Genomic DNA, 16,854 nt, shown 5'->3' with positions numbered 1-16,854 from the left:
ATTGTTGGTAACTCGTAGAGTGCGTTTCGTAAGTAGTACCATTCATTTCACCCTTGAAACATTACATCCCTGAAGTAAATCTAAATAACAAACCCCAAATAAAAGTGGGGAATATAAGTCACTCAATCTTATGTGCTAGTCTAATTTGAAGTTGATTTTATAAGAAGAATCAGGAAGCCAGTCTTTCGGTTCACTTTGAGAGGGCACCTTATTTAAAGAAAAAATTATAGAGGCTATGTGCCCGTCTTCTTTGGGATGACAGTACCTTTCCCGAATTTATTCTGGAGTGGGCACTGGCTGCTGAGAATTTTCTGGTTTGGGTTAACATGCTCAATACCGATTGCCAACACCAATGACTTTTTATGTAATACTGCTTTTTAAATTGACGTCTTTACTCATCCTGTGAAGTTCCTCATCTCCCTGTCCTGTGCATTTTCTTTCTCCACGCTGTTGGTTTGTGAACTCTTTTCTGCAAAGTGAGATGTCAGAACATCAGTTGTGTCTGTATTTCTGAATAAAATACAAATAATGTACTCTCTCTCACTATTCCCCTCTTTTACACACACGCGCGCGCGCGCACACACACACACACACACACACACACGCTCACGTTCACAGTCTTTCTCCTGAGAGGCCATATAGCATAACGGTTAAGAGTGTGAATTTAAGAATCAGGTTGTCAGGGTTTGAATCCGGGCTCAATCACTTCACTAGTTTGGGACCTCAGGCAAGTTATCTCTGTGGCACAGTACTTCCTCTGTAAAGTAATCCCAGTAGCTGTACCTTAGCATTGTTTTGAGGGTTAACTGCATAAGCATCTGTAAAGCAATTAGTATTGTCCCGTCATAAGCGCTCTGCGAGCGGTAGGCGGTGTGATCGCCACCTCAGGGAACCCTACTGGAGGTTGTCTTCCTCTGAGTTTGTAAATGGTGTTGGTTTAAGAGTCCTGATGAGATAGATTCCATCATTAACCCAGGTGAGGCCCAGGGACATTAAGTAACTGAGCGGAACTCCAGAATATTGCTCTGAACTACCATGTACATTACCTACCACTGTTCTAAAGGTAGAAGATAGTGGGCTGTTTCTTCGGTACCTGTCTTTACAGGTGATGTCTTCGGTGATGATTCTTTACAGCGACCCTCAAAGTTTTCCCCTTTCCACTTATTTCCTTTGCAACTAGTCTGGTTCAGATCTTTGGCCTTCTATCCCTGTGATTGTCTTTGAACTTGTTTTCCTGCTTCTCGTTGTCCCTCCTTACCATCTATTTTATGCTATTGCTCTTTCTCTGAAGTATGGTGACACTGCCCTTTGAGTAATCCGTTGTCGGCATCTTGTTACTGTTAGGTCTAAATCCCTTTGCTTGGGTTGAGGCTTTCGTGGTTTAGCCCTGCCCTCCATCACTTCCCATCATTCTGCAGAAAGCTCCAGCTTCTTTACTGCTCTGTCACACATGCCTGTCCTGCTCGCTTTCTCATCTTATCTGTAATCTGCTCGAGCCCTTGAGATACAGCTGATCATGCGTCCTTTGTGAACTCTTTCTAGACAATGCCTGCCTTCTCTCGCATTTATCTGTAGTAGGCAAGTAGACGAAATATTTCCTCTTCCTCTGGTTTTGTTTAGTACTACGCACTTTAACATTTTGCTATATATATTACATGGTCTTATCTGTTGATATGTGTGCATTGCTTGTCCCTTTAGGGTTCAATTCTTAGTAGAGAAATTCTCTAGAAGTTGTTATTGAAATAAAACGTATTTTTCATGATTATAGGTAGTCCCATCTTGAATTTTGTTATATTCTGAATACAACAGAATCATTTCCATCATTAGTGCAAAAAGGAGAACAGTTGGTGTATTAAGAAGTCAGGTGTTCTTTCAGTGGGAGCTCATGGTCAGGGGCAACTGAGTGGGCTAGTCAGAGTGTGTACCCTGGAATTAGACCGCCTGGGCTCATATCCCTGCTCTGCCTGTTGGCCCTGCTGTGTTGCCTCTCTGTGCCTCAGTCTCCTCCCTGGTAAAGTAATCAAGATAACAGTACCTGTGTTGTATAGCTGGCAAAAATCAAATGAGACCGCATAGGTAAAATTCTTAGTGCAGTACTTGGTATGTAATACTAATGATTATTGTCTTCCAAGTTTTTCATTTATTTTTATTTAAACAGATTTTAATTCCAGTATAGTTAACATTCAGTGTTCTATTAGTTTCAGGCGTACGATACGATTCAGTAATTGTGTGCTCATCGTGTGCTCATCATGACAAGTGCACTCCTTTTTCCCCCTTCAGTTTATTTATTTATTTTGAAAGAGGTAGAACGAACAGGGGAGGGGCAGAGAGAGAGGGGGACAGAGGATCTGAAGTGGGCTCTGAGCTGACAGTAGAGACCCACGGAGGGACTCAAACTCATGAGCCACGAGATCATGACCTGAGCCGAAGTCACATGCTTAACCGACTGAGCCACCCCGGCGTCCCACAGTGAGTGCCCTCCTTAATCCCCATCACCTATTTCATCCATCCCCTCACCCCTCTCCCCTCTGGTAACCATCAGTTTGTTCTCTTCAGTTAAGAAAGAGCCTGTTTCTTGGTTTGTGTGTGTCTCTCTCTTTTTTTCCTCTTTGCTTGTTTGTTTTGTTTCTTAAATTGCACATATGAGTGAGAGCATATGATATTTGTTTTTCTCTGCCTGACTGATTTGGCTTAGTGTTACGCTCTCTAGCTCCATCCATGTTGTTGCAAATGGCTGAATAACGTTTCACTATATATACTTATGTATACACACACGCCCCACCACACCTTTATCCATTCATCTGTGGATGGACGCTTGAGCTGCTTCCATAATTTGGGTGTTGTAGGTAATGCTACAGTAAACATAAGGGTGCGTGTATCCCTTTGAATTAGTGGCTTTGTATTTTTTGGGTAAAAACCCAGAAGTGTGATTATTGGGCCATAGGGTAGTTGTATTTTATCTTTTTGAGGAACCTCCATACTGTTTCCACAGTGGCTGCACCAGTTGGCATTCCCACCGACAGTGCACAAGGAAGGGTTCCCCTCACCCTCGCCAACACTTGTGTTTCTTGTGTTTTCTGTTTTAGCCATTGTGACTGGTGGGAGGTGATATCTCACTGTACTTTTGATTTGCATTTCCCTGATGTTGAGTGCTGCCGAGCATCTTTTCTCGTGTCTCTTGGCCATCTGGACGTCTTCTTTGGAGAAATGTTTACCTCTTTACAAGCTGGATCTGTCACAAATCTTGTGAGGGAAAGGCAGAAGTTAACTTCTTTAATATCAAGTGTTCTTTAATGTACTTATTTGTAGTAGGAAGAGCTCTGGTTTTGAGGTTGGACTTTGACCTGCTGTTGATTCCTCTTTTCTTGTAGGTTTACAGGCCCAGAGATTATACCTCTGTCTTCACCACCACCAGAGCATTATGAATGTTAATGATCTCAAAGTCAGGTTGTCCAAAGCTGGACAGGAACACCTGCTACAGTTCTGGAATGAGCTGGATGAAGCCCGACAGGTAGAACTTTATGCGGAGCTCCAGGCCATGAACTTTGAGGAGCTGAACTTCTTTTTCCAGAAGGCCATTGAAGGGTTTAACCAGTCGTCTCAGCAAGAGAAAATGGATGCCCGCATGGAGCCTGTCCCTCGAGAGGTGTTGGGCAGTGCCACCAGGGACCAAGATCGGCTGCAAGCCTGGGAGAGTGAAGGTATGGGCATGGAATGTTCATTTTAGAGTTTGTAATGAGGGGCGCCTGGGGGGCTCAGTTGGTTAAGCGTCCGACTCTTGATTTCAGCTCAGGTTGTGATCTCACGGTTTGTGAGTTCGAACCCCTCGTGGAGCTCTGTGCTGGCAGCGTGGAGCCTGCTTGGGATTTTCTCTCTGTCCCTCTCTCTCTGCCCTCTCCTGCTGTCTTTCTCTCTCAAACATAAATAAACATAAATAAATGCATTAAGTAAGTTTGTAATGAGCTACACCAGCGGTATTAAAGTAGCCGGATCATGTAATTATTAATTGGACTCTCCTCTTCCCTTCAACCAGGTGACTGATCAGAAAGTGACAGATGATGTTGCCCAGACTTCTGCAGCGTCATCCCCACCCCCCCCTCTCATTGCTGTTCCCCCGTCTTCTCATTCAGGTGTTGATGTGCCTCTAGTCTCTTTGCTCATTTCCATACTTCTGCATTTCCCATCCTGAAGCACAAGTTAAATGTTTCAGTTTATGCTGGCTTACTCTAAAAACCTTCCCTAGCCCGTGTTTCCAGCCTGGTCTCCTGTACTTCCATCCATGCCTCCTGTCCCACACATCTTAGCTGGACCAAATAATTCATCTCTCCCTGAACGTTAGGTCTTTCCTGCTCTTTGCTTGCGCTTCTAAAAAGAAGCACCTTGGACCGGCCTCTGCCCCTTCTCTGTGTGGCTGGATCACCTTGAAAGGCCATCTCCCCGAGCTGTGCTGTGCAGTGTGGTGGCTCTGCCGTGTGGACAACGTGTCCTCATTCTTTAAGGTTCCTTGATCATGACTTCTTCAGCGAGCCATGTTGGAGTTCCTTGTTCGTGTTTCGCTTCGCTTCCGTTCTTTCTTAGATTACGAGCTGTTTATGTCTGTCTTCGACGTTGCATAGTAGACTCCTAAAGAACAGCCCGTGTCCTCCTTGCCCGTGTACGCCGCACCGCATTTAGAGCGGGGTTTTGCAGTCCCACGTTGGTTGATAAATGTTTGTCGCATCGTCTCAGTGTTTCTTCTCCTAAAGTGTATCATAACGTCTGTCCCCGTAGCTAGTTCTACTTCTGCCTTTCAGAATGGCAGAATAGCCAAAGTGTGCCATTTTTGGTGGAGTTAAGAGCTGTGGTTTTTGTAGGCCGCTGCCCCTCTGTGAGTAAGAGTTGACGACACGGTACAGCTCGGCCCTCGAGTTGTTTGTACATGCTCCTTGTCAAACCTCATTTCCTCAACTCTGGAATGAACAGATGGGGCTGATACTTTTTTTTCCTTTTTAAAAAATGTTACTTTATTGCAAAAAAAAAAAAACGAAAATAACAGAAACACTGCCGAGAAATTGCCCTAAATCTTATCAAATCTATTTTTATTTGCTCACATTGCCACCTAGTACTTGATTGTATGTATATTTACTTTTATAGATGTGGAATAATATTGTAGATACAGTCTTGTAGTCTGTACTTGTACCATACTGTTGCTATTAAAAGAAATTTTTTTTAATGTTTATTTTTTTTGAGAGAGATCGAGAGAGATCGAGAGAGATCGAGAGAGAGAGAGAGCGAGCAGGGGAGAGGCAGAGAGAGAGGGAGACACAGAATCTGAAGCAGGCTCCAGGCTCCAGGCTCCGAGCTGTCAGCACAGAGCCTGACTCGGGGCTCGAACTCACGAACCGCGAGTTCCTGACCCGAGCTGCCGTTGGACGCTTAACTGACTGAGCCACCCAGGCACCCCTATTTTGTTTTGCGTTCTTTGGCATTCCCTGCCCCCACAAAAAAGAAAGATGATTGCCATCATCAACCTCTGTATACCTCTCCATATCTTTCTCTGGGCATACACATTCACTGATTTCCAAACTGTGTTTGGAAGGGGTTCCACTGCTGGGGAGACTTCTGATGTGGCGGGGAATGGATACCAAGCAGCTTGGTCTCTAATGCCTTCATCTCCCCACTAAGAGCAGTTCTCCTTTGACATGTTTTATGTATTTGATCTTTACACGAAGTTTTATTTAAAAAATACTGAAAATAATTGGGTGATCTCTAGGAGGTGCCCTTTTAGATCTGAAGTGCTTGCTGTTGGCTAACCTCTCTTCTTTTTTTTTTTTTTTTTTTTTTTTAAATTTTTTTTTTCAACGTTTATTTATTTTGGGACAGAGAGAGACAGAGCATGAACGGGGGAGGGGCAGAGAGAGAGGGAGACACAGAATCGGAAACAGGCTCCAGGCTCTGAGCCATCAGCCCAGAGCCCGACGCGGGGCTCGAACTCACGGACCGCGAGATCGTGACCTGGCTGAAGTCGGACGCTTAACCGACTGCGCCACCCAGGCGCCCCTAACCTCTCTTCTTAGAATAGGGCTCTGCCACTAAGCTGTGAGAGAGTGACTTCCTGGTGGATCCTTCTGAATGGGGAGCTGTAGTGATCCTCTGGCCCTTACCAACCCTGGGCTCATTAATCCTCTGCTTCCATCCCCGGGTTTCAAAAAGGCTACTACAACGGAGCAGAAGTCACGCGGGGCTCTTTATACCCTCAGGTATCCCAGCTGCCTAGATTTCTCCTTGTGATTTTACGCGGATGAAGTCTTCCAAGTAACTTTTATGGAAAAGCCAGAGCTTTGACTTTATGTAATGGGGACCATGAGCAGCGATCAAAGCCTCCTATAACTGGAGTCTTCTTTATGATCTTTTTGCCGGAATCCGTGGGACTAGTAGTCTACACGTATGACTTTCCATTTAAACTGAAATCTGGAACTATTGCAACCAACTACACTACAAGCAAGTACAAAACAAACTGCCTTTTGGCTGACTGTCAAGGGAACGATACTTATTTGTGGTTTAAACAGTAGGGGTGAAGAAGGAGACTTTGTCGCTCTTCATTCACTAGCTGGAAACTTCCACGTGTGTGCAAATTGATCACAAAGTAAAGTTTTTGCAGTAAGTTATCAAGGGGAAGAGACTGGTTGCCATTGGGGAGATTCTAATCATTATATTTCAGATAGGAGGAAGATCCTGGCAGTTGTGTCAAAGACAATGCCCCCTGCTTCCCCTCCTTAGGATGGGGGAGATTAAAGCATTGTACAGTGTTTTCAGAATGTCTGGTAGTTACTGACACGAAAATGGACATTTTCACACCTAGGGTGGAAAATTATTTCTGAAGGATCGATACATAAGTGACCACTGTGCTTTTTGTTGAAGGGAGATCGGATTCTAATTTAATTCTTTTTTTTTTTTTTTTTAGGATTTTATTTTTAAATTATCTCTACACCCAGTGTGCGGTTCGAACTTACAATCCTGAGACCAAGAGTGGCATGCTCCAGGAGTGCCTGGGTGGCTCGGTCCGTTAAGCGTCCGACTTCGGCTCGGGTCACGATCTTACAGATTGTGGGTTCGAGCCCCGCATCGGGCTCTGTGCTGACAGCTCAGAGCCTGGAGCCTGCTTTGGATTCTGGGTCTCCCTCTCTCTCTGCCCCTCCCCCGCTCATTCCCCCCCCCCCCCCCTCTCTCTCTCTCTCAAAAATAAACATTAAAAAAAAAAAAAAGAGTCGCATGCTCTACTGACTGAGCCAGCCAGGCACCCCTTTAATTCTTTTTTTTTTTTTTTTAATGTTTATTCATTTTTGAGAGAGAGCATGTGAGCAGGGGAGGAACGGGGGGTGGGGGACGAAGGATCTGAAGCAGGCTGTGAGCTGACAGCAGTGAGCCCAGCACTCACGAGCCATGAGGTCATGACCTGAGCTGAAGTCAGACACTCAACTGACTGAACCATCCAGGTGCCCCCTTTAATTTAATTCTTAAGGCGTTCTGGACAGTTGTAGAAAATGGAATGTAGAGGAGTAACGGAAAAATTTCTATTTTACAAAGCTGAGATCTGGAGAGAAAAGTAATTAGAAACTTCTATGAGAATGTCATTTTAGTAAAGATACATTGAGAAAATATGTTTGCTTGATTAAAAGAATCATCTTTATCAAAGAAATGTGTGCTTATACCGAGCACAAAACAGTCTTCCACTTTTATAATAGCCTATTAATATCTAGTATTAGTCTCTTTTGCCTGTGAGACATTTATAAAATTAATCTGAATGGTGCTTCTCTACTGTAGCACTGTGTTCAGAAAAATATATTCCTAACATTACCTCCCATGTTTTCTGGAATCTAGTGCAGTGATATTATCAGTAGATTTGTTTTATTTTAAAAGTAACACATACCGGGGCACCTGGGTCGTTCAGTCAGTTAAGCGGCTGACTCGTGATTTCATCTCAGGTTGTAATCTCACGGTTCATGAGATCATGCCCCACGTAGGGCTCTGCCCTGGCAGCATGGAGCCTGCTTGGGATTCTCTCTCTGTTCCTCCCCAGCTTTTGCACTCTTTTTCTCTCAAAACAAATAAATAAACATTAAAAAGACTAAAAGCAACATGCTTATTTTAGAGAAATTGGAAAAATAACTAAAAATTATAAAGGAAAAAATATAAATCTCTGCCATCCCACAAGTCAGAGATAAATACTCACTAGTATTATTTGATTGTATTTTCTTATATACACACACACATTGGGATTATGGTTTGTGTGTAATTTTGAGGCTTGTTTATGAATTTGTCAGGAAAAGTTTCAAGCATATTTTGAAACAAATATTTAGAGATGAAAACAGTATGATGAACTCTCACATATGTATCACCTTGTTTAATACCAAAATTTTGCTACTCTTCCTCCATCTATCTCTCCTTTTCTTTTTCTTTGCTGTAATACTTTAAGAGAAATCTCAAACATCATGTTATTTTTACCCTAATTGAGTTCAGTATTCATCTCTGTGTGTATGGATATTCTATTACTCACGATGCTATTATTATTCCTAATGAGATTCACAATAATCCTCCAGTACCTAAAACTGGTTCAAATAGCGGTTTCCCTTATTAGTCTGCTTTTTGTACTTGACATTTTTGGGAAATGGTTAATCTCCCAAGTAATAGTTTTACTATTCTGAAAAGTTAAAGACTTAAAATACCTTTTCGAGTAACTTTCTTGGATAGTCTTCCTTTATTTCTACTTGTCGAATAGCCTGTTTACTTGACTCATCGTCCTGGGAGTGCTGACAGTTTAGATGGAAAGTTCTGGCAGGTGCTGTGCCTCGCCTGCACCTGTGCCGTCCTCCTTGTTTCGGGCGCGTGCCCAAGTCAGAGTGTGTGAGAGGAACTAGTCCAAGCCGGAAGTTATCCAGGAAGCGTTTGACCTATTTCAGGCCGCTGTTCACCCTTCTCTTTGTTTCTTATAAATGTTATCAGGAAAAGTTCTCAGGCCGTTGGGCCTATGACACCTGACTCTCCAAGGAGAGAGATGTCCTCCAGCCCTGGAAACTGCTCGTTCAGGCTTGATTTTCTTTTTTTTAAACCTCTGATTTTGTCTATAATAGGTCCCCTCTGTGGGAAAGTCATTAAATGCCCTGCAATAGAAGAATGGAAAGATGATATAGGGCTGCACTTTCTCCTTTTTTTTCTATATTTCTGCAGAAGAAGTTTGGGGATAGAAGCTCATAATTTCCTAATCGTCACATGGGTTAAGTACATTAATAATTAACATTTTTCCGATAGGTGCAGCGGTGCCCACGTAAAATTTATGCTGTGACAAAAACAGTTGGAAATCAAGTATTCTTGCCACGTAACTTAACAGCTTACCTAATTTTATTGGCCCGCTTAATTTCAAGCAGTATTTTATCTGTCATTGTAAGACAGATACTAATTTATGTGTTACACACTTAAAAAGTTTTTTTTTAACGTTTATTTATTATTGAGAGTCAGAGAGAGACAGAGCATGAGCAGGGGAGGGGCAGAGAGATGAGGAGACACAGAATCAGAAGCAGGCTCCAGGCTCTGAGCTGTCAGCACGGAGCCTGACGCGGGGCTCGAACTCACGAACCACGAGATCATGCCCTGAGCCGAAGTTGGATGCTTAACCGACTGAGCCACCCAGGCGCCCCATACACACTTTTTAAACATTGCACTTTTATTGCAGTGATGCAGCTGAGGTGGAGGAGGGCTTCAGCCAGCGAACGCACGATCTGATACTGCTCTCAGCATCTGTAGCTGCGTTTGGTTCTTGAAATGCAGCTGGTCTACGGGCTTCTTCCTGTCCTCACGTTTTTCTCTGCTCATCAGTGAGATGCATAAGCAGGAAGAGGTTAAGGCAGAAACCTGTTTATTGTAAATACGTGTGGATTGTGTTGTAACTCATTGGAATAGCTGTGGTCCCACGGAGATGAGACTTGAACGTGGATCCGCCCACAGTCGTACACCCCGCGGGCATAATCTCAGTGCTGCTCTTCGGTCACAGTGATGGGATGGGTAATCAGGTCCACAGACGGGAAAAAGATTGAAGAAAGCATGGCAGGCTGGGGCTTAGGAAGCATGTATTTGAATAAAGAAGGAGGCCATTGTGAGCTGCTGGGTAGAGAGCTGTAAAACTGAAAACTTTGGAGAACTGGAATGAAGCAGTGCTTTAGGGAACTCATCCAGGGAAGAGAAAAGTGTAGACCGTGATACTGTGATAACTGGTTAGAGCCTGTGGAAAGCACTGGTTGGTGTTGGGTGGTCATCAGGTGACCTGAGCTGGGACATGGGGCTGGGACTTGGGGCTGGGACTTGGGGCTGGCTCTGGGAGCAGTCTCTTACCATTCATGGGCAAGGTGGCTGAGGGAGATAATTGACCTTGGGACTGAAGATAAAACAAAGACATCAGAAAGGAGGACTAGAGCCACATTAACAATGAAACAACTTAAAACACATGTGCTCCGTGAAGAAAATAAATACGACAAAGAGAACAAAGGCCTCTGTGTCCACAATATTTATCTGGGACTTTTTTTGAAGATGTTTAGAAATATTTCTGATTCTGACACCTTTGGAGGTATGTGAGGGTTCCGACAGACCAAAGTTATTTATCTGCAGCTCTGAAATGGTGCAAAGCCTGGTTTGCAGCAAAACCAAACTTGAACAGACATGAAACTTTTTTTTTCAACATTTATTTTTGAGAGACAGAGTGTGAGCAGGGGTGGGGCAGAGAGAAATGGAGACACAGAATCTGAAGCAGGCCCTGGGCTCTGAGCTGTCAGCACAGAGCCCTATGCAGAGCTTGAACCCACGAACCGCGAGATCATGACCTGAGCCAAAGTCGGACGCTTAACTGACTGAGCCACCCAGGTGCCCCGAACAGACACAAAACTATTGATGAACTTTATCCCACTTAATGGGATTACAGGGTCCAGTCTCAGATTTGCTGGAGGTAACATAGAATGTTGTGTATGTACTATATTTCATTTTCTACAGTTTGAAGAGTTCTGCCTTCTAAAGCAGATCTTTTTTTTTTTTTTTTAATAAAGTTTTTTTTTTTTGAGAGAGAGAGCATGCACACATGTGTCAGAGAGAGAGGGAGAGAAAGAGAATCCCAAGCAGGCTCCAGTGCAGAGCCAGAGGCAGGGCTCAAACCCTTGAAACGTGGTATCATGATCTGAGCTGAAGTCAAGAGTCAGCAAATCTGACCCACGGAATTAGGTGTAAGGGATTATGGCCCTGTATTTCATTAAAATAATGCTTTTTGGGTCAGTGACAGAATTAAATTTCTTCCCTAGAAACTGTGGTTTCTTTGATAGCTCAGGGAATAACCAAATGTAAAACTGTTTTCAAACCTCCCTTGTGTTGTCCCTGCTCCCTTCGGAATGCTTCACTTCATCTCAGTCTTTGTTACATTGGGGGCTGTGGTGCTTGCTTCAGGGGGACACAGATGTGGGATGCTGTTAGAGATGTCAGTGTTTGGCAAATTTTGGAGAATGTGGGCTCGACCCTGCGGCTTTTCCTTGTGGGGTGGTAGGTAAGAGAGATTAAAAAAAAAAAGTAACACTTCTCATGAATTCAGTGGAAAAGAGAAGAAAGGGCGAGAAAGAGATAGGAAGGGAAGTTTACACCCTAAAAATTATGGCGCTGTAATGTATCTATCTGTTCAGTGTTTGGGTGTGAAGAGAGAGGCTGGGGGCAGTGTAGTGCGTGGTGAATAGGCCTGGGGTGAGGTTCCAAGCCTTATTCAGCTTTCCTAGTGTTGTGGCCTTGGGCAAGACCTTTAATTTTTCTGAGCCTGTTATCTCTGACATGGGGGAAATTAGACCTACCTCTTCGATTACGGTTACTAGTTAGGGTCTCATGTTACTCCAGATCTTATTATCAGACTCTGATAGGGTACGATGAAATGCCATGGAGAGTATAAAAAGACAGTTCTGGGGGCACCTGGGTGGCTTAGTCGGCCCCTCTGACTTTGGTTCAGGTCATGATCTCCAGGTTCGTGAGTTGGAGTCCCGCATGTGGCTCTGTGCGCTGACAGCTTGGAGCCTGCTTCAGATTCTGTGTCTCCCTCTCTCTCTGCCCCTCCCCTGTTTGTGCTCTGTCTCCGTCTCTCTCAAAAGTAAACATTAAAAAAAAAAAAGACAGTTCTGTCTCTGGGCAAGGAAGCAAGAGAGAAAATTAGGTCTCGGGTAGCTGAGGTTAGCTTCACATCAGAAGTGAAAATTACGGGGATATCCAATGTCCTTTTAAGTTTTTTGATAGCTGGATAGTTGCTGTATCCTATCCTTGGGTTATACGTATTTCCTACTGAAGATAGGTTGTAGAATTAGGACTGGGGAAAGTTTGGATTTTACAATGGATTTGTTTAGAATATTTCTTTATGTTCTTGATATACTAGCATATTAGCTTTCGGAAGGCCTCATTAATACATCAAAAACGTAAAGACAAAGTTGGTGAATCAGACAAACCTGCGTCACTAGGGATATAAAATAATAATAATGGATGCTGGCTGCCACTGCTCTCTCTGGGCTGGTGTGCAGTTCTGGGTAGTGACGAGCTTCGTGCACAGGTCTGAGGATTTTAAGGCAAGTGTGAGATTCAGAAAACAAGAGCAAAACCCATCAACCATTGCTTTATCTCATCTGGCATTTTCCGGCTTTCCTCGCTTCCCAGAGACCCAGCTTCTGTGTTGCCTCTCCTCACAAGCTCCTTTGCCTTGTGATGCTGACCTGGTCCGGGCTTCGCATAATGAGATGGCTCTCAGAAACCACAGAGGGCAAGATTTTGGTTTTGGTTTTTTTGTCTTAAATTCAAACCGAGAGCCTCTGTGGTTAGTAACATTTACAGTTTTACGTGTTTGCGTTTGGATCTTAAATCCATCTTGAATTACTTTAATTCAGAGAATAATATTCTTATCCAGGCGTTATGTTTGGTTCTTACCTACTGCTGAGTATTCAGCTGATGAAGACCGGCAGGCTTGCAGGCAACAGAGCTAAATCATCAACAGAAAGACTCTGAGTTTCACATTCTTGTGAGCTGGTGTAGATGGCCCTTAAAAATCCTCCAACACGGGTGCATCTTAATCCATTCTGTTAATGAATAATTACATACGATCAAATGCACTAGTTGTAGGAGCTTTTGCCATATTTATACACTCATGTAACCTCCACCGCAGTCAAGATATAGAACATTTCCATCACCCCCCAGAGCCTCCTGCTGCCTTTTTTGCAGCCAGATCCTCTAAGCTTTTTCAGTTGAGTTAGGTTGCAAACCCAGGTGTCCTGCCTTCTTGACCACCATACTGCCTTGCTTTCCTGCGGGTTTCTTTTCTGTACACTTACTGGAGGTTGGTGTGTCTGGTAAGTTTGCGTGCTCATTGATGAGTTAGTTGTTTATTACTGATCGATTTATAGGGCTGGAGGTAATTTAGTACCATCATCATTTATCCTGAAGCCTGGGTATCTTCTTTCATCCTTTTTCTTGACTTGCCACATCTGATAAGCGGTCAGGTACTTGTAAGACCTTCCGTTGGGCTTTGCCTTGTGATGTTACTGGAAAAAAAGTTTTTAACTCATTAAAGCATATTATTCATTATTTGGTGTCTGGTTGAGTTCTATAATTAAAAAAAATTTTTTTTTGATGTATATTTATTTTTGAGAGAGACAGAGTGTGAGAGGGGGAGGGGCAGAGAAGAGGGAGACACGGAATCCGAAGCAGGCTCCAGGCTCTGAGCTGTCAGCACGGAGCCCGACGCGGAGCTCGAACTCATGAACTGTGAGATCATGACCTGAGCCACCCAGGTGCCCCCCGAGTTATACAATTTTTTAATAGTAAAAATGTTTTCATTAACAAGATAGCTATAGTTATTGATGATTATTTCTTGTTCTTTTTGCCTTAGGCAAATAGGGTGATTCTTTGCTGCTTTTTATATGAGTAATCCTAAATGCTGAATTATGGAGGTTTTGTGATACAAGTGTTTTCTTTTCCAGGACTTTTCCAGATTTCTCAGAACAAAGTGGCAGTTCTCCTTCTAGCTGGCGGGCAGGGGACGAGACTTGGTGTTGCATATCCCAAGGGAATGTATGATGTTGGTTTGCCGTCTCACAAGACGCTTTTTCAGATTCAGGCGGAGCGTATCCTGAAGCTTCAACAGTTAGCTGAAAAATACCATGGCAGCAAATGTATCATTCCATGGTAAGATATGCCTCATTAAGGGAGAGTGTGTGAACATGTATCGGTCTATGGTATTCAAAATACATGTAGACTTTATTCATAGGCAGACATGTTTCCTGTTACTAATGGTTTTCCCAGGAGCTGTAATTTACTGTCTAAAAGTAATCTGTAGTATAACTAGATAGATGATCACTGTAGCCTTAATGCACAGCATATATTTGCCTCCGACTTTTACATCCCTACCTGAGTACCTCTGGGGACTCATTGGGTTTTCCCAGTGTAGAAAAAGAAACTTGATACTGATTGGTAGTTTGACTATAAATTTCTTTAAAGAAATTTTTTAAATTTATTTTGTGTGTGTGAGAGAGAGCGAGCACGAGCAAGGGAGGGGCAGAGAGAGAGGGAGACGCAGAATCGGAAGCAGGCTCCAGGCTCTGAGCCGGCAGCACAGAGCCCGATGCGGGGCTCGAACCCACGAACCGTAAGATCATGACCTGACCCAAAGTCAGATGTTTAAATGACTGAGCCACCCAGGTGCCCCGCTGTGTATAAATTTCTAATTGACAATCCGTTTCCCTCTGAAATTTGAAGTTGTTGACGGGTCCATTGCCATTCTGCTTCCCGGTCTCTCCCTGCACACACCCCCCCGGCCAGCATCTGAGGTCTCTTCTTATCTATGGCATCTGAAATTTCATGATGATGTGATACGAGTCTATTTTTGGTCGCTGCTCTGGGCACTCCAGGAGTTCTCACAGTCTAGAAACCCCTATCCTTAAGTACCAGGCTATCTCGCTCTCCCCACAGCCCACCCTTCCCACCCAACACCAGCTGAAAGCCCCACTGATTTCTCTGCTGGGGGCCACGCCGGATCCCCAGGGCCTGCTGGCAAGCTGTGCTCTAGGGCTCACCCTGGCCAGTGTCGGTGTCCCGAGCACCAAGAGACTATGGGAAATTCTGCTCTGCTTTGTAAAAGTTTTTGATTTGGCTCTTAAATCTCTTTCCCAGAGCAGCTTTGGAAATACATTTTGAGGGGGAAACCAGCTGTGTGTTTGAGATCCCTCAAGTCCCTGATCTTGTTATTTTAGCCCCATGTGACCCAACCAAAGCTCTGTTGGTTTCTCTCTCCTTCCGCCTGGTCCAAGCTGGAGTTCCTACCACTAGCCTGTATCCCAAGTCGGCAAATACCCCCAGGAAAAGGCAGCAGCTGCGTATCCTTAGCCCCTCTTGGAAAGATTCTCACTGTCTGGAATTTTAGTTCCCATCCATGTTGCTTCTGTAGCTCTGTGATGCCTTTAAAAATAGGCTGTTGGTAAATTTCCCAGCTTTGCTAGCTCTTCTCAAGATGAGTATTGGCCATAAACTGTTTATTTCATCTTGATTCCTTCGGGGGGTTTTGCGGGACGTCTGTGTTCTGAGTGGCCGGTATTCTGTTTAAGGCCCTGGTTCCCGCCATCATGTTGGATTTTCTTCCCTCTTCTTCCTCACAGCTCAGGATCTCTGTGCTTTTCTGCTGCAGAGTGATTTAGCCACCTCTTTGTAGTCAAAGTTCAAAATACCCAGGATAATTTGTTAAGTAGACAGATACCTAGTATGGTGGGAAATTATACCATTTTCTTTATTCATTCAACAGATACTGCATACCTCCTTCTAGGTACTGGGGATAGATCAGCAACCAAAACGGACAAAAATCCCTCCTTATATGTGTGTGGTTTACATTCTAGTAAGGGCAGGAGCTGCTATAGTCACTAGTTGTGGTTTTAGATAGGGTTTTTTTCTCCTTTGCCATACTAGCGGGGGTTGGATTTTTGTGAAAACAGAGAGTATAATTACACTTTTATGATTTTAAATGGAGGGTGAGCAGAGCCCAGATTACATTTCAAAACTTTAGTAAAAAGAACCAAAAGAGATCATTACACTGTATTACATTTACCCTTTTCTCCCTATTTGTTTACAATAGGAGTTTTAAATTTAGAGTACACCTTTCACAGAGTTATAAAATGTTTGTTTAAACCAGTTACAGGCTCTCTGTTGCAGGAGGTACGTGTCATATTGTCACATAGACGTATTTTACATGTAAAGGTTGATGAAATTACTGGAAGAAATTCCCCATGGGTAGCCGCTAATGCTCCCTTATCCAGGAAGAGGATGAAGGAGGTCAGAACAAAGAGGCAGTGTGCTCAGTGATTTTTTTTTTTTTTTTTTTTTTTTTTAGCTTAGAAAATAGACAAGATTGAATTGTGCCCTGATTCACATGACCCTATGGCTTAGAAGGTCTACTTTTCTCTTGCAAGGTATATAATGACCAGTGGCAGAACAATGGAATCTACAAAGGAATTCTTCACGAAGCACAAGTACTTTGGTTTGAAAAAAGAGAATGTAATCTTTTTTCAGCAGGGAATGCTCCCTGCTATGAGTTTTGATGGGAAGATTATTTTGGAAGACAAGAACAAGGTTTCTATGGCTCCAGGTTTGTAAGCATGCTTACTTAAGGGTGACTAGAAATGGTAGTAACATAAGTCCTTCCATTTGGTTTTCTTCTTTTAAAAAAATTTTTTAAAATGTGTATTCATTTTTGAGAGAGAGAGAGAGAGTGCACGCGCATGTGAGCACGAGTGGGGGAGGGGCAGAGAGAGAGGGAGACACAGAATCCGAAGCAGG

At 43.5% G+C, this 16,854-nt stretch overlaps 1 protein-coding gene across 3 annotated transcripts in view; it reads left to right on the top strand.

The window, feature by feature from the left end:
* UAP1 (UDP-N-acetylglucosamine pyrophosphorylase 1) overlaps window positions 1-16,854 on the top strand; it is a 38,319-nt gene that overhangs the window by 5,081 nt on the left and 16,384 nt on the right. For all 3 annotated transcript variants that reach the window (XM_047840372.1, XM_047840374.1, XM_047840373.1), the window contains exons 2-4: window positions 3,372-3,701; window positions 14,013-14,217; window positions 16,488-16,663. In XM_047840372.1, the coding sequence (XP_047696328.1) occupies window positions 3,422-3,701; window positions 14,013-14,217; window positions 16,488-16,663 (661 nt within the window). In that variant the 5' untranslated portion in view covers window positions 3,372-3,421. The remainder of the gene's footprint in view (window positions 1-3,371; window positions 3,702-14,012; window positions 14,218-16,487; window positions 16,664-16,854) is intronic.

Source organism: Prionailurus viverrinus, chromosome F1 (genome assembly GCF_022837055.1).
Source record: "Prionailurus viverrinus isolate Anna chromosome F1, UM_Priviv_1.0, whole genome shotgun sequence".
In the NCBI taxonomy this organism is placed as follows: Eukaryota; Metazoa; Chordata; class Mammalia; order Carnivora; family Felidae; genus Prionailurus; species Prionailurus viverrinus.
The sequence above is the reverse complement of the archived record's forward strand: the minus strand, read 5'-3'. Positions and strand labels throughout refer to the sequence as shown.